The sequence below is a fragment of the Rhinolophus hipposideros genome (genome assembly GCF_964194185.1).
Source record: "Rhinolophus hipposideros genome assembly, chromosome: 11".
Taxonomy (NCBI): Eukaryota; Metazoa; Chordata; class Mammalia; order Chiroptera; family Rhinolophidae; genus Rhinolophus; species Rhinolophus hipposideros.
The window spans coordinates 37,920,887-37,941,480 of NC_138057.1; the positions used below are offsets into that span (position 1 = coordinate 37,920,887).

General features: G+C 38.7%; 1 protein-coding gene across 3 annotated transcripts in view; it reads right to left on the reverse strand.

Annotated features, from left to right (window-relative positions):
• Window positions 1-4,381: 4,381 nt before the first annotated feature.
• The window catches only part of CEMIP2 (cell migration inducing hyaluronidase 2), a 71,548-nt gene continuing 55,335 nt past the window's right edge, over window positions 4,382-20,594 (reverse strand). For all 3 annotated transcript variants that reach the window (XM_081066121.1, XM_081066120.1, XM_081066119.1), the window contains exons 19-24: window positions 17,730-17,912; window positions 15,251-15,470; window positions 12,512-12,610; window positions 9,151-9,305; window positions 6,769-6,872; window positions 4,382-6,432 (exon numbers count right to left, since the gene is read on the reverse strand). In XM_081066121.1, coding sequence (XP_080922247.1) covers window positions 6,236-6,432; window positions 6,769-6,872; window positions 9,151-9,305; window positions 12,512-12,610; window positions 15,251-15,470; window positions 17,730-17,912 — 958 coding nt within the window. In that variant the 3' untranslated portion in view covers window positions 4,382-6,235. The remainder of the gene's footprint in view (window positions 6,433-6,768; window positions 6,873-9,150; window positions 9,306-12,511; window positions 12,611-15,250; window positions 15,471-17,729; window positions 17,913-20,594) is intronic.

The window sequence follows — 20,594 nt, forward strand, 5'->3', positions numbered from 1 at the left end:
AGCAGTGATGGGGAGAGAAAGGGTACAGATCTGGGAATGTGGTCTTGCCCAGTAGAACAAGGCTGCAGCAGTGAACTCTGGGCCGTAAGGAGAAGGTGAAGGTGTGACTAGGATGAAATGGGTGCAGAAACATGCAAAGGTGTGTTGCCAAAGATGGTCATTTTCCAAGCCCTCTAACTCAGCTTCAGCTTGTCATAAAAACCATAGCTTTGAACCATGTCACTGCATGTTAGCATTTTTCCTGTTTGACAAGAAAGAGTGAAAATAGGGGTAAAGTACTCAGAGATAATTAGGAAAGCGTTGCTTTTATTCTGTGTTACTTTATGGTAAAAGGGATTGGAAGAGACATACTATTAGCTGAAGCTTTCCCTCACATGAATGAAGAGCAGCAAACACACACCAACTGCAGAACTGGGTGCAGCCGCATGTTTTCATTTCAAAGTCGTCTTTCCACATTTCATAGCTCTAGTCTGTACACAGCTGGCTTACTGAGGGCATAAATGCAAACCACAGTAGGACACACAAACCAATTTACTAAACCAGTATTGCCTGGCCTGAGGTCCCGTTTTCTAGGTACAAACAACTGAGTATGGGAACTGTGTTAAAAGTAGGGCAAGGGCTTTCTTAGGGAATTCTCAGTGGTTCCCAAATCTGGCATTATCTTGAAAGTTTGTTTTATAAAATACAAATTTCCTAATCCTTAGCCCTTGAAAAATTACTAAATTAGAATTCACAGATGCCTGGAAATCTGATCTTTTTTTTTTTGATAGACAAACCACCCAGATATTGTCGATGACCAGCTGTGTGTGGGAACCACGGTTATTCTAATTCCCTGTATAATTTTACAAAAGCATTAGTAGTCTCATTTTATCTATGAGAAAGCGTAGGATCAGGAGTAGGAAACCGCTCCAAGTCACACCGCTAGTAAAGAGCCTTAGCTGGCAGCAAACCCGAGGTGGTGACCAAAACGTCCACCATACGTACTTACAGCATCACACTGTATCAGGCACTTACTTCACTCTGTCTCGAATCCATTTAACTACTCACTAAGGAGCCATGTTCCTTAGGAGAAGACTGTTCACTCACATGCACATTTTAGAAGCAGGCAACAAGTTTTGGCGTGGTCTTTCTTTCCTATTAGAACTCCTCTGCCCTCCCCTCCTGGGAGCTAATGATTCTCCTTGCCTCCTAAGATGTGTAGATCCTACATTCTCCCGCATCAGAAACCTATCTGACCTAACCATTCCTCCCTCAGGAACTGGGTGTTTATCCCCAATGGTGGGAAAGGTGGGAGAAGGTAAACTTGCCAGGCCCTCCCAGACAGTGTCCCACCGTCTTTCCTGGCAAGGACCAAGGTCATTATCTTCCAACTCCACTCAACCACATCCCAACTTTGCTCTGAAATTCATGTTTTAAAAGGCTTCTGCTTACAAAGCAAACTGCTTGAATAAATAAATCATTCAACCTTAAAAAGAAATCTGTAATTACCAATCAGTGCTTTGATTAATGTGAAATAACTAGGGTGGATACAGTTCTATCCAAAAACAGAGAAACGCTTTTTGTTTGTGCAGCCTGATTGTGGCTATATGTACATTTTCCTTTAAATTCCTTAAAATAAAAACTTGCAGAAAACAACAGATGGCTGGGATGTCATTGTAGGAATAACCTCAACTAGCAGAATCACCCTAATGGTGAGAATTTCAGACACGATGGAGAGAGGACTTGACCACGGGCTCCGAACCTTTGCCCCAGTAACAGTCACATACTGTGCTGTGGATCAGACCTGCCTTGCATTAGCCACGAAAAGTTCTGGGAAGACAGTGTAGATAGAGCCATTGGGGTTGAAAAACCCCAACCTTCAGGATTTGTTCAGATGTATTCTCTATTGAAGGAAAAGAGAGAGAGAAATAACAGGGGCTCACTACATCCTACTACAACAGGGGTTCTCAAACTTCACTGTTCCTAAGAAACACTTGGGGAGCTTATTATAAATTCCCAGCTTCCACTCCCAGAGATGCCAATTTTCCAGTTTGAGCTGGGGTTTGGGATTCTGCATTTTCATGAAGCACCTCAGGTGATTCTGATGCAAGCTTTCTCCTTAATTTTCTGTTTAAAAAGTTTCTCAAACTTTAGGAAAGTTCCAATAACAGTACAAAGAACATCAGTATACCCTTCACTGAGATCAAGAGTCAGCAAACTTTTTCAGTAAAGGAACACATAGTAAATATTTTTGGCTTTGCAGGCCACGTGGTTTCTGCGGCAGCTACTCAAATCTGCCATTGCAGCATGTAAGCCAGTCAACATGTGAGCAAATGAGTGTGGCTTTCTTCCAATAAGACTTTATTTATGGACATAATTTTCACATCATAAATTACTCTTCTTTTGACTTTTTCCAACGTGTTTTATTTTTAAAGATGTAAAAACCACTCTTAGCTCAAAATTGGTATAAAAGCAGTCAGGGGGACAGGTCTGGCCTACAGGTCAGTTTGCCAACCCTTGATGAATCAATTGTGATCATCAAGTCTAAGCTTTTCTGAGGATGAACTTTAAATTTGTTATCTCTTTTCACAGCCAGACGAGTCACATTGTCCATCTTAGGAAATTAGAAAAGGCAAACCTATGAAGTTGTTTTCTGACCCACTCTTTGTTGTATTTTCAGATATAACATTTTCACAGCTTGCTTGCTAAAGCCGGTATTTTGGGATTGCCCTGTGGGGCACAACTCATTTAGAAATCTTCCGAGTTTGGTCATTCCCTAATTTTATCACACAAAGAAGTGTGAGTGCCCATCCCCAGAACCCCAGGGCCTAAGTAGCACCCTTTTTTCAGCTTCTCTTTCATGTTGAAGATAAATCAGGGTTAAAAACCCTCTACCATCCCCAAGACTCCAGTGTCCACCAAGACATGGACAGCATTTTGTGATTTGTGAGGGAGGGACTGGGAGTGTCTTTCCTTAATTTTTTCCCTCTCTGACTTTTTGTTGAAAATTAGCTTCAGCTCAGAGTGTCTGCTCACATTTCTAGCAGACTGCATTATTCCCAAGGAAGACTAACGGTCATGATACAAGTTCAGTCTTCACCTCTAAGGGAATTTCACTGATTAAACGGGGTTTCATAAGTATCTGAAAATCAAAGAATTCTGGAGGGTAAACTCCAACTCTCCATCAGGAAATCAACAAACACCACCACAATGGAATCTAAGGACTTAACTACTAGGATCAACTGGGGGAAAAAACACTTGAATTAACTGAGTGCATTTCTGCTTATTGAAATGCTTTTCAACTGGACTTATCCAAACGTTACCTCATCTCTTAGAGAATGGACACCTACTTATCCGAAGCATCCGAGCCTCTGTCCATCACGTCCTTGCCCACCCCTCCTCAAAACAAAGTAATCCACTTCATGGTATAAGGATGTGTTCTCTTATGATGAAGCTAGAAAACAGAGAAGTCATAAATACCCTCTTCTCTCCACGTCTGAACATCAGTTTAGCGGCTGCTTTAGAGCCATCTTCTGAGACTGTGCGTCTGCCTTTCATCTTCTCACAAGCCCTCTCTTCTAGCCTCTGAAGATAATATATAGTATGCTGGATCAGGTGGAGAGGCAGGAATTTCACAGCGAAGACTTAAAGCCCAAGTCACTGACACACGAGAAGGCCCTGTGTTTCTCATCAGTTGAACGACTGTGGATGGCCGTATTTCTGGAGCTCAACCAAATGCCTCACCTGATGGAAAACGCTTACGAACTGAACTTATAAATCACCTTTGAATATATTTTCTCAGTAGAAATAAAACAAATTGCTAGCTTCCAGTTGCCTGAATGTGTGTATCAGCTTAGATGACCGACTTAACAATTTGAAGGACTAAAAACTGTATTAAAAAAGTTCTGTTAAGACAAATGAAATGCTTTGTTTAGGACTGGGAATTCTTTAAGCAATATAGAAATCACAAATAAAAATAATAGATAAATGTAATTTTGTGTTTGTCACAAAAAATTATAGACTGAAGTTAAACAGTGAGCTTATTATATTGGTGCAGTGGTTCCTAAACCTGGCTCCATGCTAGAATCACCAGGGGAGCTTTAAAAAAATTCCAATGCCCAGGCTGTACCCCACACCAATTAAATCCGAATATAGGGGGTGGGGTGAGGCCCAGACCTCCATGTTTTTTAAAGCAGCCAAGTGATTCCAATGTGCAGGTAGGTTGAGGACCTCTGCATTGGAGAATGTGATCCCTGCCCTTCATTCTGAAGCACAGTCTTACAGAATCTACTTAGTGGACAGTTTCCCTTCCTCATTTCTGCCAATAACTTCTTTACAGCTGGAAGGTGGAGTTTAAAAAATGATAGATTGACTGATTGCTAGATAAACAGTCACACACATATATAAAAAATACATGCACACATATTTTTATTTTTTTAACTTAGGTCCTGACAATTAACATATAAATCAGAAAAACTGAGTGCCTTAGAAATGTATTACACACCCTCTGCAATTCTTTAAAGAGCCAAACTCTTTAAAAAAAAAAAAACACACACATGAGAAATATTTACGTCATAAAAAATACACACACACACACACAAACTTTAATCACCTTCAGGAACCATGATCCAATAATATATTTAATACGTAAGATCTCTTTCATCAATATACAAAAAAAAAAAAACACCCTAAACTTTGATTAAGACGTGTGCCCTTAGGAAGAGCACTTACAGTTAGAAAGGTTTATCGGTAGCACTTTGAGGTAGCATATCTTGTAAAATAACAGAAGTCACAGAGCTGCTCTGCAGTTTCTCCCGGACATGAGAGATGAGAGACAGGCCATCAGCGGTAGCTCTTGGGAGAGGAAAGTAAATTTGTCTGTAGTCACTGCCAAAGTCAGCCTAAATGCACTTCCTACTATCTGACCGTGGCCATCCCTCCATCCCTCCACTACATGCATTGTGGGTGTAGGAAAAGGTAAATGCATTTTGACGCTTCCTGATTCTTGCTGTGGTGATATCCCAGGCCAGAAGCCGATCTCCTTTTGCCACATGCAATCCTCACTGGCAGGAGATACATGCACCCAGTGGAAGGGAAATAGGGTGTCATGGTACTTTTTGAATTTGTCTCTAACAATTTACTTGTGACAGACTCTTCTAAGGCTGTAAAGATGCTTCCTTCTGAATGTTCCTTCCATGATCTGACCCTTAAAAGGCTCTCCCTTCTTTCTCCCCCTGAGTACAATATTTTGGGGTATCATTAAGCTTTCTGCAATTTTCTTGGCAGGATGGTGAGCAGAAAAGCTTTTTAAAAAACTACACACAGAAACAACAAAAATTCTGGGCGCAGGAGCAACTCTAAGAACAGACTTCCTTTGTGCAAGTTGAAATGACTTGAGTTTACAGTTCAGGAAAACGGCCTGCATCTTTTAAAAAAAAAAAAGTAAATATTCAGCTCAGCTCTGCATTTGAAACACAAATATACAGTCAAAACAGGTTAAGGATTAAAGCTGTAAAAATGGTCCCAACAACCTCAGACCTTGGTGCAGGTCAAATTTTTGTCCAATGGTCACATGTTAAAGGGATGTCTAATCCCTAAAAGCCCTTTTGTCCCAATGTCCTTCCTGTTGGAAAGTTGAACCCTTAGAAGGAATCAATACACAAATGAATAAAAATAGCACATGTCCAGGCAAAAAAGGGCATGAGCTGGGCCTGAGTTGCCACTTAAAACTCTATCATTTAATATCATATAAAACCCTCAAAGGCTGCCTAGAACCATGGTCCAAGGCATCAGATGAACATACCAGCCACCCAAAGTAACTGCTGACCCAAAGCCAACGACACCACTGAGTATGAGACTTCAAGTATCCAAGGTGCTACAAGAGCCGGTCCTCTCAAGGACTCAGGCCGACTCTCAGAGGCCCCCACCCCACCCCAACCCACCCCACGACATCCCCTAATACAAAAGGTGAAGGCCTGCTCACGGTCACTACAAAAACACTGGGGTGGGAGGTGAGGAATGAGAGAACCGCTCTCTAAATATACCAGCCTAACAAATACAAATACATTCTTTAACATTTTGTACAACTAGAAGGTGCATGAGCGGGTATTCAAGCAATCATTTCAAACTCGTTCCTCCCCTTTCCGTATCAAACAGGAAAAATGGTTCCATTGAGTTAACAGTGTCATTTTAAAATCCCATAAATTAAATAAGTTAGTTCACATTGTTCCCCCAGCACTTAATTTACAGTTAATCTCTAATGTGCTTTTGAAGTTTGCTTTAACAGCTCCAGATCTCTTCTGCGTACAATGCCGGCTCGGTGACAACCATATTCCTCCAGCTGCAAAGGGATGAATTGTTCCACCAGCCCAAGGCCCTCTTTAGCAGGACTGGTAAATAGCTTAGTCCATGATGGTTTAGAGTTTCCGCTGAATCCCAAAAATATGGTACTCCCTAAAAAATACCAGAAAAGTTTAATTTGTACATCTATTAGTTCTAGGCAAGGTAATGTCGGAGGGAAGCAAAACAAAGATGGCTATACAACAAAAATCAAAGAACGACACTTCCTTACATCAGCGAATGAACTCTTACCACCCACCTCGTGTCCCGAATAACAAACCACATCCCAACACACTTCCTCTAACACTGTCTCCTTGCTTAGAAATTACCTTCATGATACCCACTCTAACAAAATAGGCTCGTGAAAAGGGTCTGGTAGCTACATTCTACCATAAAAATGCATGTGTTGCTAGCCTCATAAGAACTTCATAGAAGAATACAAACACAAACCTTTGTTATAAAGATGAGCAGGTTTGGCTAATCCCAGAGATACTAATGAATCTGAAATATTCAACTGCTTTATTTCTCCTCTCGTGCTCAACAGAACAATAGACCTGTATGTGAAAGTTAGAAAACCAGAGCAAATTTCAATAAATTAGCATGTATTTATTAGGTTTCTTTCTGAACTGAACACGGTATAGAAATACTAGATAAAAGCAGAACTCAAAAAAACAACAACAAAGAACTCAGTTTTTTTTTTCTTAAGTTCCCACTTCCCTCTAAATGCAGGGAAAGCAAACGTCACTTAGGTCAGGTAACCTAGTGGGTGGCTTGGGACACAGCTCTTTTATGGAATAAACTATTGCAACGGTGGAAGTTGGTTTTGTTTCAGATGCACTGTGTATCTATTTATTAAATAAATGAATGAACACCAATTATAAAAAAATAAAATAAATCTGTTCCCCATGGTTTGGTTTAAATTTCCATCATTACTATGCAGCATATATACTCATATATATCAACATATATACTCAAATTTGTTTGTGAATTCTCTCTTCTCCTGATCTCTCTCTCCTCTGCCAATATTATGCTGGCTTAGTTACAATGGCTTTGTGGTTCATTTTAATATCTAATAAAATAAGCCTCTAGTATTATCGTAATTTGTTTAAAAATTGGATTTTATTACTCTCCCATGTCAGCAGCATCTGTGAAGTACAACAGAAAGGTAACCTATTGGACGCTGATGGAAATGTGTTAAATTTCTATTTTAATTTAGGTAGATTATTGTAAATTAATTTACAATATTAATTTTTCCATCCAGAAACAGGAAGAGTCTCTCCTTTTATTCAACTCTTCTTTATCTTTTAGTATTTATTTTCTTAATGTGGGTCTTGACATTTCTTATTAAGATTCTTAAGTTTTAGATTGGTGTGGGGTTTTGTTGAAGTATTTCCAAAGCACTAGTGACTCAATTCAGAGTCAGACCACAAGTCTGACCATAGCAACCCTGCAGGACTGACTTCCTTCAATGGGTCACAATGACTCAGGCCTAGTCCCATGAGATTACTTACAGGTCCCCCTCACGCACCCAGACCCCCACACATGCCCAGTTCCCCTAGAAGTCACTGCCAGTTGTCTCATAACTTCTAACACTTGGTTGAGATACAACATACATACAAAATAGTATTCCTAACTGTACAGCACATTAAATTTTTACAAACTAAACATACTTGTGTAACCGGCACCCAGATTAAGAAACAGCACTACAAGTATTTCAAAAGCCTTCCTTGCGTCTTCTTCCTAGAAACAATCCAGTGACTTTTTAATGAGTTGGTTTCAACTTATAAATCAATGGGGTAACTTGCAGGACTATTGTTGTTGCTCTCAATATTTATGGTAAGATTTATGTACTGGATTGTTTTAGAGGAAGTAAGTATATGTCTTTTCAACATTAAGAAAAATCCTTAAAGAAAAATGAGGCCTCGGAAAGGAATTCCCTACAAGCGTCTTAAAGCAGAAGATAGAGCTGTATGTACACACTGAATACGACAGACACTCAAATAACCCAACGACTTTATGGAACTTATTGAGATCTGGGTCTGTAATGTGTAAAGAGCATAAGGGATCAGATCAGCTGAGGATGATTCAAAAGCTAGATGGCCCTTTAATCTCTGGGAAGCATATGTTCTTAGGGGCTTCGCTGAACAAAGGCTCGTGAGTAAATCGATGTCTGCAGCAAAGCCAAGAGGGCAGAAAAAAACCTGAATTCATCTCCTTGCCTCCAGGCAGACTCTGACCAACACAAAAAATGAAAGGGTTCTCTCCTGTGCACCTTTCTTCAGAGACTGACAAAGAAAAACTAATCAGACTAGGGATCTTAAAAGCGAGAGCACACACTCATCCACTTAAACATCAATTTCCTCCTTTCCAGTCACTTCCAAGCGACCCAGGTGATGACTTCATATACCAGTCATAGCCTAATGCTGTCTGAGGTCCATCCGTGGTACAGATGGCTGCAAAGGTAATAAAACTGTCTACAAAATTGCTTTAAAACGGTAACGAGCCTTTTGAGCGAGTTGGGTACAATGTAGATCAACTTAATACTAAAAGTTGAGAAATTAGTAATGTTCCAAAATATTGAGCTTTTCTAAGAGCCTTCCCACCATTTGCACTCGTCTCACTTCCAAGGTCTCACTGTTGATAAGCAGAGGTTTACAATGATGAACAGCTCAGACCACAGAGGCATCAATCTGCGATGGAGAAGGAATAAAATCCTTTCAAGAGTCCTAAATGTCTACAGAGTAAAAGGTCAGATAAACAAACCAAAGCTCAGAGTGAATCAGGTGTCACCTTTAACGGGGCTTGTCCCTCTACAGAGCAAGGTTCACCTACCTTGGAGGGATGCCTGTTTTTAAATACTCTTCCATGAGACGGACATCAGCTGGAGAAAAAAACTTTTTTTCAGTCAACCGGAAGGGAACACTGCAGGCATCCACAATAAGGAGAAGGACACCTTCACTTCGGAAGGTAAAGTCGGTGCCGTTGACCTGAAAATACAACGTCCTCTGCTGTCATCATTTCAGTGTCTCGACTTTCCAGCCCCTTCCCGCTGCCTTCTAAACCCATGAATCAAAACTATATCCAGGAATGTCAAATTGTATGTTCCATTTACTCCTTTTCTGCCAATATTTGAAACTAGGCTGTGTTCTCATAGACTTTGCCCTGACTGGATGTTACTGACTGGATAAGATGTTCTGAGCACGGCTGACCGCACTTTGCAGAGCAGGGTGACTCTGCAGCTTCAATGCCTTCATTCTCTCACACACACTGTCTCATAAGGGTCAAAGCTTTCTAACTCAGCGATCAGGTGGCAGCCTCTACACTGCAGTTCAGCTCACTGATTGCCACATTGCTTCAGAAAAAAAAATATATATACCGCCCCCCTATTAGAGTTTAGGTTTGTAACATCAGCGGAGCCAGACTGCCTCGTCTCCTTGTTCTATATATAGCTCCCCTTTAAAATCAAAATGGAAAAGGGGTCATTTTACCAGGATGTAAGCCACAAGGCATTACTATTAGGTTGGTGCAAAAGTAATTGCGGTTTTTGCAATTATTTTTAATCTTTTAAACCCCAATTACTTTTGCACCAATCTATTAAGCCACAAGTATATTGCTATACTATTTAATTTCCAGTCGCCCTCTTTAAATTAATGGGTTCAGAACTTTTCAAGAAAAAGGAACGTCTGACACATCCAAATATCATTAATTCTTCAGCCAAAAAGGAAGAAAAAAAAAACTGGACTGAAAAATGATTCAACATTTATGCCATAAGCACTGTTTCTATTTAAAATGTGTAAAATTATAAACTACACTAAAAGCTAACAGAGAAATACTGTCACCACTACACCTGTCTTTGCTTGGGGAAATTATATTTAAATTTTATTTCTAATCACTATTGAGCTCCCAGGAATCAAAATGGCTTTTCAGCTGTGTTTAACTTGCTCTAATCCAGAGGGTGATCCTGGAAATGCTTGAGGTAAAGTGCCATTTTGTATTTGGAAAGATTGGAAATAATTCCCTTATTTTTAAAAATCTGAACACTTAAGATTGAGATACATTTGAGAAAAAATATATAATGATCCTCAACACACTCAAACTCTCCTCTTGAAAAGTACCTCCTCCCCAAAACATGTTGCTTTAAGAAAACACAAAACTTTCCATAAAAACTAAATAAAGCGATACAATATCCTACCAAAGACTCTTCAGATAATACATGTGAAAAGTACTGGCAGCAAATACGACCAAACACCATGTTTTATAATTGTATTCTGGGATGCCAGGCACCTAATCCATAGCAATAAACAACGTCTTCAGACCTTGGGGCATAGTACACCTGCGATTTTGGGGGCAAAACAGTATCTTCCTTAATTATCTAGTGAACATACAGAACAGAGAATAGTCAATAATATTGTAATAACATTGTCCAGTGACAGATAGTTACTAGATATACCATGGTGACCACATCGTAAGGTGTATCACTATGTAGAATCACTACCGTGTTTCCTCGAAAATAAGACCTAACCGGAAAAGATGCCCTAGCATGATTTTTCAGGATGATATCCCCTGAACAGAAGCCCTAATGTGTCTTTTGGGGCAAACCTTAATATAAGACCCGGTCTTATTTTCAGGGAAATACAGTATGTTGTATACCTGAAACAATACAATATTGTGTGTCAACTGTACTTTAATTTTTAAAAAAATTATCTAGTGAACAAGTAGTGCAGTGAGCACTCAGCACTTGCGTCCCTTATATACGTGATGGCCCCAGGCACCAAGCTAGCAGGCTGGGGTTGGTTTCTTCATGCAGCTGACTTCACTAAGATGCTGAGCAAACAAATCTCAGGAACACACTACAAAATGAATAACTGCTAACATACAACAATAGGTATAAATACAAACTTGAAGAATCTTTGAGCTACACTGAAGTAGGGATATTCTCTTTATTTATTTATAAGTTGGGGTTTTAAAAAAACTGTGGTAAGAACACTTAACAGGAGACCCATCTTCTTAATAAATTCTGAGAGCACAACACATTATTGTTGATTATAGGACAATGTTGTACAGCAGATCTCAAGAGCTTACACAGCTTACTCAACTGAAACTTCATGCCTGTTGATTAATAAATCCCATTTCACCTTCCCCCCTAAAGTGGGGATATTTATAATTCACAGTTAAAAGTCAAATTTATGTTCTGAAGATGGAGGGTGGTGAGAGTTGCACAACAATAAGAATGGACCACAAACCACTGAAGTGCACACTTAAAAATAGTCAATGTGGTGACTTTTACAACACTATAAAAAAAATGGGATAGAAAAAAAAGGTAAGATTTAATTTTTTTCACATTTATGTGCATTTGTCATTGTATTGCCCACTACTTAAAAAAAACAAAAACAAAAACAAACAAAAAACAACAACAACAACAACAACTGAGCTCCTAAAGAGATTACATGAGACTGGGTCCAGGCCCTAGCTGGAATTGGTTGGATGGCTAGATCCTTGGTACCGAAAGAGCTCTTTATATCATGATACTCAGGTCAACCTGATTTTGGATGGGCCACACGACAAGAGGTGGTTACCACTGGCTAGCTTGGCTCTTAGCCCAAATTCTGGGGTTGACATTGAGGCTCAAGCTATACTTCCATCAGCCCACCTAGAAAAGACAACTAACATTTAGTGTCTTCACTTTCCTCACCTGAAAAAAATGGAAGCCAAGCAAGTTCAAGTAGAAGGCCAAGGAAAATTTTTAAACCTTCATTTCCCATATGTTAAACAAATAAGTTGGGAGCTCTTTGAAGTTTCAAACACCAAGGTTAAGCACAGTTTTCTATATTTGATTGCCTGGGGCAATTGCTTTTTAGACCAAAGATGTCTTTTCTCTTATAGAAACGAAATGTGGGTCACCTGTAACCCTATTAATAAAGTAAAAGTAATGTGAACAAAGTTTAACATTCACCCAAAAGTAATCAATAAACACTGTCTACTGCAAAAAACATGGTTTAATATATTTATCTAATCTATTTAAAAACGCAAATGTTTAAGAGGTATAAAATACCTCCTATTTATACCTCTATTGTATTGTTCGCCACCAACAACCAAACTGTGATTACAAACAAGTGACTGTTGCCAGAGATAATTCAAGTCACCAGGATGAAATGTAAAAGCTGAGGCAGTGTACACACCAGACAGTACTTACAGAGATAGCAGACAGGTCTCCATGCTGAGTCTCTGTTTTACTGGGTGACTGGAATTGCACAGGGAGGTAGCTTTTATGAGGATCACTAGTAAATACCACCTAAAAAGGGAAGAAGTGCCATGTTTATGTCAACTGCACCCTCCTCTAAAAGGGTGCCTCAAAATAAACTCAATTATATCAAACCCAGTAGCTGGTTTTTTTGCCCCCCCTGAACTTTTTGCTCATACGCATATTTCATGACCTAGAATGCCATCTTTTGATACAACCTTAATACAAGAAGTGTATGATCCTCATTTTCTGGACAATCCCAGTTTCAAATAATTGTAATCTTGTTAACAAAATCAATTCTACACCTAACTAAATATATGTGTTTCATATTTAAATCTTTGTAAGTATTTTCTGCAAAAACAGTCACAAATCTTCTTTGGACCAATTACTGAATCAGGATTCAGTCACTCCAGGACTGAGAAAAGAAAAGTAGATGACAAGAAGTACCATGTTTAAAAACTTTTAGTAGTCTTATGTATCACTAGGTCTAAATTCCTCTCCTTGCCCTACCAAGTGTCCCATAAATTGAGCCACGCCCATATATAGGCCCCAATGTTGCATCACGTTCAATAGACAGCGCAGTTCCCTCACTTTCCCACAAGTACTTCACCTCCTTTCCTGATACTCTGCCTTTGCAGGTGCTCTTCCCTCTCCAAAATGCCCTTCCTTGATTCCTTCTATTCTTCCAATTACTCCCAGTCCCCAAATTCCCCTTCTTCCCTAAAGGCTCGCTTCTCATTCAAAAGCACTCTTAACTCTCACAGAGAGAGAGCATTTCAAGTCTCTGGCCTTATAAGCTGATGTCAACAACTTCATTGCAAATGCAAATAATCATCATGAGACCAGGCATTCCGAAGCTGGACTTTTAAGTCTCAGGTTTGGGGTCAAAAATTCATGTGAATTTTCCTACTTACTCCTAATATATGTGTTTGTTTTTGATATTCAAAACCAAATTTCCCCTCAAATTTCCAAGTTAAAAGTAGTAGTTCCAGATGCTTCAAATACTTTGCAAGTGCACAAGAAAGTATTCAATACATTTTTAAAAAATGAATACTAATCAATGCTGTAAGCACAAAGAATAAAGCATGCTAAACATTAATGCATGGAATCATTTAACAAGATAGGCCTAGAATACGTCCAATGATGATTAAATTATTTATAAACAATGTTTATTATAATTGTTACTGCAAATTATCTAAAGTCTTTTCAGTAATAAAGGACTTTCTTAACAAACTCAGCTTGAGAATTAGACTGGAGAGTTTACTTCCCTAAAAAGATTATCTAACAATGTCACCTTATCGAAACTACATGGGACAGGCAAGGACGCCTATCAACTTCATGTACATGGTTTTTTGTTTTTGTTTTCTGGGTTTTAGTTGAATTGAGGAATAGGGATGGCACAGGCATGTCAGACCAAAACTGTGATAGCAACTTGCGTGATGCTATTTATCATATATCATACAGGAAGCATAAATCCATCTTCCTCTCCCTGCCCTACTGCCACCAGTGGGAACAAATGAGATAAATTAGAAATTAAGAACTGTTGCATTGGAAGACGAACATATTGTTTTCTAAAATCACTTAGAATGATTAAGAAAGATTTAGAGGTTTCCTCCATATTAATAGGCAGTATGCATTTGTTTGGCAATTCTTGCTTTTAAAAAATATCCCCTGGTCCAGTGAAACTCCAATGTGGACATATATCTGCAGCACTCGCAGGGCTTGTTAAAGCACAGACTGCTGGGTCCCACCCTCAGCACCCAGCAGGACTGGGAAGGGGCCAGAGAATTCCAATATCTCACAAGTGCCCAGGAAATGCTGTTGCTGCTGGTTGGCGGATCACATTTTGAGAAGCATTTCCCCTTAACCCATATTTGTTTGTATAAAGATTAAATATTAATTAAGGCAGTATTAACTCGATACTTGTTTTTCACTTGGAATTGATCTGACTTCCTATGGAACCAACGCCTGATTTTTTATTACTTACTTACTTATTTATTTATTTAGACTATTCTAAGTCCTTTAATTTCCACATAAATTTTAAAACCAGCTTGTCAATACACATACAAAATTCTTGGACTTTGACTGAATATTGTAGGATCTATAGCTGAATTTGGTGGAGCCCAGGCCTGATTTCAGCTCATGTTTTTTATTTATTTTCATTGCCATGTTTTTTCCAAGATCCAGAAGGAGACCATCTAATTAAGAATATGTCAGGAGAAGCATTTCACTTCTAGCCAAAGTCAATCTGTATTTTTAACTACAGTAAATATAATAGCATATGTTTGAAAATTGAGTGGCTTTACGCTTTAAAAAACCGGAAACAATTTCCATATGATTGCATTTTCAGAAGAGAAATTTCACACTGCCAATAAAACAAAGTATTTTTCTACACCACTGACATGTAAACCCAGTAGCGATACTGCAACAGAATCACATTTGAGAAAGGAGATAACCAATAAATCCAGTCATCCAGGGTCAACTGATACATCACAAGGGAAGGTATTTTTATTATAATTTGGAATAGTTTATTTCTTATAAGCACCACATTCTAGAATGGGCCAAAATTCAGGAGAAACCATGCAATGTTTATAAACTGGCAACACAGATGTTTCAAAGAAAAATGCATCTATTGCAAAGAAATCTTTTGACTTTTTCTCAGGCCACAGCCAATTTTTCTTCCTCATTTACCTGACGGGTCCCACAGCCTTGACAGAGTCCCTTAAGCATGGCTGGCATCCGCTTGAGGGCTGACGGCTTTCTGTAATACCGGGGATATGCTTTGGCCATGCAGTTACTGATGGCTTTTGAGTCTGTCGTTGCCTGGATCTTGACTCTTTCACATCCCTGAGATGAACAGTAACTGTGGCCATCCCTGTGGCCTTGGGCTTTGAGATACAAAAATAGCAGCCTGCAAAAACAGAAACCAATCCACTGGGTATTAGACTCTAAAAACTTACAAAAATTCCTTAATCACCTCAGAGCCAAAAGGGATATTGCTCCAATAAAGTAGCATTTCCTTAAAAGAAAAATAAATTACAAAGCTAATAAAGTTGTTGCCTTTCTATCCTCTAGGGTCCTGAGTCAAATGCAATACTCCTTTAGAAAATATCTTGATAACCTGATTCAGTCCTTCTAGAAGATATCAAAGTTGATTTCTGGTTTCAATTAGTTCAGTAGGTGATTTGGGAGGATGGAATTTGTCTTGGCTAAAGAATTCCTTGGAAAACTTTATACTTGTGTTGATTCAGTAAATTAGCATGTTTTTTTTGGGGGGGGGCCTGTGTTTTGTTTTGTTTCTGGCTTACAGATCATTTTGGATTAAGGCACAAAAAATAATAAAAACAGCAACTGTAATTTATTTGGCTAAGACTAAGATATAGTCTCAAATCAATTCCTGTGGTGTTCACTAAGAGCAGATGAGCCTGGGGTCCTTCTGTCTGTACTTTGGCCAAAATAAAATGAAATGAGCAGTTCCACTGACTCTGAATTATCCCCCTACTGCCAAGATGAACGGAAAAGTAACTTCCAGGCAGCAGTCCAACATCTGTCAACAAACCTAGTCCTAAACCAAAAGAAGTCAAAATTCTCAAGGATTTGATCAAATGTGATTGATTACTGAAGATCAAGAATTCACATTTTAATATGAGGTCAATGAACAATGCAAAGTAGCAATTATGAGGTAAAAATTAGCCATTGTCTCCACATCCAGTAATTTTAACATATATACATAAGAAAAGACACAGATCTGATTAGGCATGGGTCTTTGGCCTATAATTAAAATCATCACAAAGAACAGAATTAAAAAGAATTAGAAGCTCAACGGCCAAGAGAGTCTAGAAATATCCAGATGATGAAGTATTTCCCATATTTTTACATATTTAATCATTAATTTGTGATCACCAGACTCTCCTTAAAAATTTGGGTGTTTCATTTATTTGTGAAAAATCAAATGGAAATGGGGAAGTTTTGTCTTCTATAGAGTAAAAATCCAAGTAGGTTCAGTGTAATTAGAAACTGAAAATCAAAGACAACTATGATAAGAAAAGATTTAAGCTGATCACACTAGCTGTTGGAGGGGCCCGGGAGGGCAAATAAGTTACATCTTATTCAAAAGCTAACAAGGCACTTAACTGAAACCCAACCTCATTCCCCCAATCAAATGTACCACCCTCTCCCCCGTCTGAACATTTGTCTTTCCCCAAACATGCCATGCCACGTTCTTCCATGCCTCCATGCATTTATCCACACTATTCTAGGGACACTTCACCCATCTCTTTTTCCATCTCCTCCTACTCATTCCTCAAGAATTCACCCCAGTGTCACCTCTTGGGATGTCACTTGTTACCCTAGCTGAACTTATGGGTTACCTCAAAAGTCACACTGACTATCTCACTGTAGGACTTTCAGCATTTAAATCTTTCACTCATTAATGATCTGCTTTACATGCCCACATCCTTCAAGGGACTGTGAATTCACAGAAGAAATGCAGCCTATTCACATTAGCAGTTTTACAATACCTAGACAATGGCACATGGTAAGAATATCACTTTAAGGAGTGGCTATTGAAGGAGCATGCTGCTTGCTGGAAGAGCATAGGAGATCAAGTCTACCATAGCCCAAAGGCTGAGAGACTGTAACTGGTAAGAGCAGGCAAAGCCAACAGGACCCCAAGGTGAACAGGATTAGAATTAAAAAGTGGAAAGACGCAGCCTAGAAAAAGTTGAAACCAAATATGCCATGATTATACAGTGATTTTTAAAACTCAAGGTCAACTTGAGAGAGAGCCTTAAAGAGAAAAAGAAGCTTTCACTGAAAAATGAACTGGATCACAAGTAAAGAATCATCTTAAGTGTTGTTATGGGAAAAAATTAGTTTAATGTTCAATTGGACCTACTGGTTCTTTATCGACCAGGATAATTTCTCTCTCTAAATGGCCTTAATAGGTATATGGCAAACATCTTTATTCAATTCCTACTGCCAACTATAATTATGCGTCATTCGAGTTCTCTTCTAAGCCTCTAATAGTGATGAGCAGAGAATTACCCACATCAGCTGCTTTTCTACATAGCGGTCACATCATAGGCAATTCTTATAGGCTGAAGAACTAGTAATTTCACCATTAAAGCAAAATAGCAATAACTCTCATTCACTGGTTGCACTGAATTACCCCATGCTGGAGTCAAAATAGAATTTCCTCTCAGACTGTTTCCTCTGCAATTCTTCCAGTGAGTTCACAGGCTCATACTCTTCTATTTTGGATAACGAGCCATTATGCCTCTGAAGAAAAACAAACGTAATCTGAAAATGCGTGTTTGGTGGATAGCAGAGGCCAACTCGAATCCAGTCATTCCTACAAAGGAGAGGAAATTTAAAAATGAATTCACATTTAAGCCAATATATTTTGAACATTACAGCATATGTAAATTTTAGCCATGATTTTCTCCTCCTTAAGTATCTGCTGTGTATTGAGCCACTAACAATAAAAGTCCTGAGCCCTGACACACTATCCAATCACCCACCTTTAAATGTTACCCAAGTTTATTTTATCACTATATTTCCAACAATAACATGGCTTACAAAAACTTCTTGGTTTCAACCAGGCTTTGGGGAATGTGAACAGAAGTTGGATAAAATGTACTTAGCACAAGTGGGTAATAAAATTAAGTGAGATGGTTGGGCATGGGTATACTAAGATAGAAGAAACACTAATTGCCTGATAATGGAAATGTACACTGGTGTAATCTTTCCAAAGAATTTTTTTTTGTTCATAAATATATTTTTATCTTTTATTATTACATTAGGGTAAGTACTTAATGGTAAAATTTCTGGATGTAAAAGTCTATGTATTTTTAAAGCTTTTGATGTATACTACCACATCGCCATAGGGTTTTTCTTACCCGAAATCCTTAGATACAAAATTAATACTTTTTCAAAACCACTAAAATTATGTTCCTGTTTTTATCATTTGCTTTTTGGGAGGCATTTTGTTAATTGTGGTTAAATATATATAAAATTTACCATTTTAGCCATTTTTAACTCTACAGTTCATGGGCGTTAAGTATTCATACGATTGTGCAACCATCACCACTATCCATTTCCAGAAATTTTTAGTCATTCTAAAGAATTTTTAAATGATATGTAGTAAGGCCTAAAAATTGTTCCCAGAGGTTTCACCCAGGACTTCCACTAAATAATTAAAGTCCAAAAATGTATTTAAAAAACATGTTCTCTGTGGTATCATTTATAACAGCCACTGGGGAGAACAGGAAAACAACCTAAGTCTTCATGGGGAAAAGGGAGTAAATAAATTTTGATATATCTATGTGCTCAGAAAACCCTTGAGGGTGGAGAGAGAGAACACTACAAATGTTTATAATGCCTCACTCTGATTAGGAAAATTATTCTAGGTTATTTCAATTTTCTTTATGTTTTCCTGTATTTTCCTTCTTTTGTTTAATGAATACATGTAGCTTTTAAAACTTTTAAAGTGTTATTTTCAGAAGAGGCGCTATGACAAAATCTATGACCTCTCTATAATTATATTTAATTTGGAAAATAAGATGGCCCCTCTCTTCCTCTGCTCATGCCTCTGCTCGTGATGTAATTTTCACAAACTTTTAGTTAATTAAACGAGGAAACTTTCAACTTCAAGTCCATGTGGATTTTCAAAACTTCTGGGTTCAGCTTTCTTTCACTTTAAAACGTTTTGACTTGTTCAGTATTTGTTCAAAAGTTATGCGTGACACTTAAAGAATCCTACATGCCACTGGATTGTAATACCTCGCCTCAAATTCACAACTTGCCAGATGTAAGTTTTTGGATTACTGATCCCTCTTTGATATTTCTCTTCAGTCCTCTCTGACCATCGTTCGTTTCTTTCACTGACTTTTATGCAGCTCACTGATGGGAGTAGTAATATCAGATTGGTTTTTGGAAATCGCACCCTGGACACCATATGGACTAAGGATTGAAGTGGGGAGACCAAATAGGACCCAGACAAAAGACAATAATGGCCTGAACTCAATCACAAGCAGTGGGGGTGGAATGAAGTGGAGAGATCTGAACACGGAAGAGACAGAGCCAGCAGTGTTTGGTCACTGATGGGATGGAGAGATGAGGGAAAAGGAAGAGTCAAGGATGAATCCTGGGATTTCTGGCTTGGATGACTCGGTAGGTGGGGGTGCGACTCTCCAGCAAGGACACAGAGAAGCAGAAGCAAGTGTTATAGGAAAATAACAATGGTTCTGTCTAGAGCATGTGCCAGAGACCTCCCATCTCAGAATGAAAGCATCCATTCTGATGTTCACCGATCCTTGGACGTAACCTACTTAGCACTGACTTCCTTCATGCTCTACGTCTACCTGTGTTAACTTCAACTGTGTGTTTTCACAAAGTTCTGAAAAGTTGGAGCTTTATGACCAATCAGGTAAATAAGCCGTTTCCATTTCGCAGGCATATATCTGAGCAGTTTCATGGAATCTCATGGGTTAACCATCACACATATATAGATTAACTCTGCCTTTCAGAATAGTCCCATCTCTCCTTTCTAGTTTCATCTCCTGTCACTTCCCCTGACACACCCTATGCTCCCAACATACTGCATCTATCAGTCCCTGAACAGAACTAGCCCTTCCTCAACTCTATTGCTTTTGTAACAAGACAGATCACTTAGTTGTCTCTTGCTCAGCTCAGCCTGGCCCAACTCCCTTAGGCAGGATTAGTTGCTCGATCTTTTGTCCACTAAAAGATAGTACAGGTTTATTGATTTATTCAAGTTTTTTTCTACCTGTATACTGTGAGCTCCTGCAGAGCAAGTGTTTTTCTTACTCATCATTACATCAACTGGCATACAGTAAGTGCTTGAATAAATTAATGTAAAAATACAGGCTTTGATTAAAAGTAATATTATTAGGACTGACAACTGAGACATCAAGGGATAGGAAGATGTTTTCAGGCAGGAGTGGCAAATACCTGGCATTCATGCCACAACTCTTACACTCCTGCCCACAGCAGACATTGTTAATCAATCACA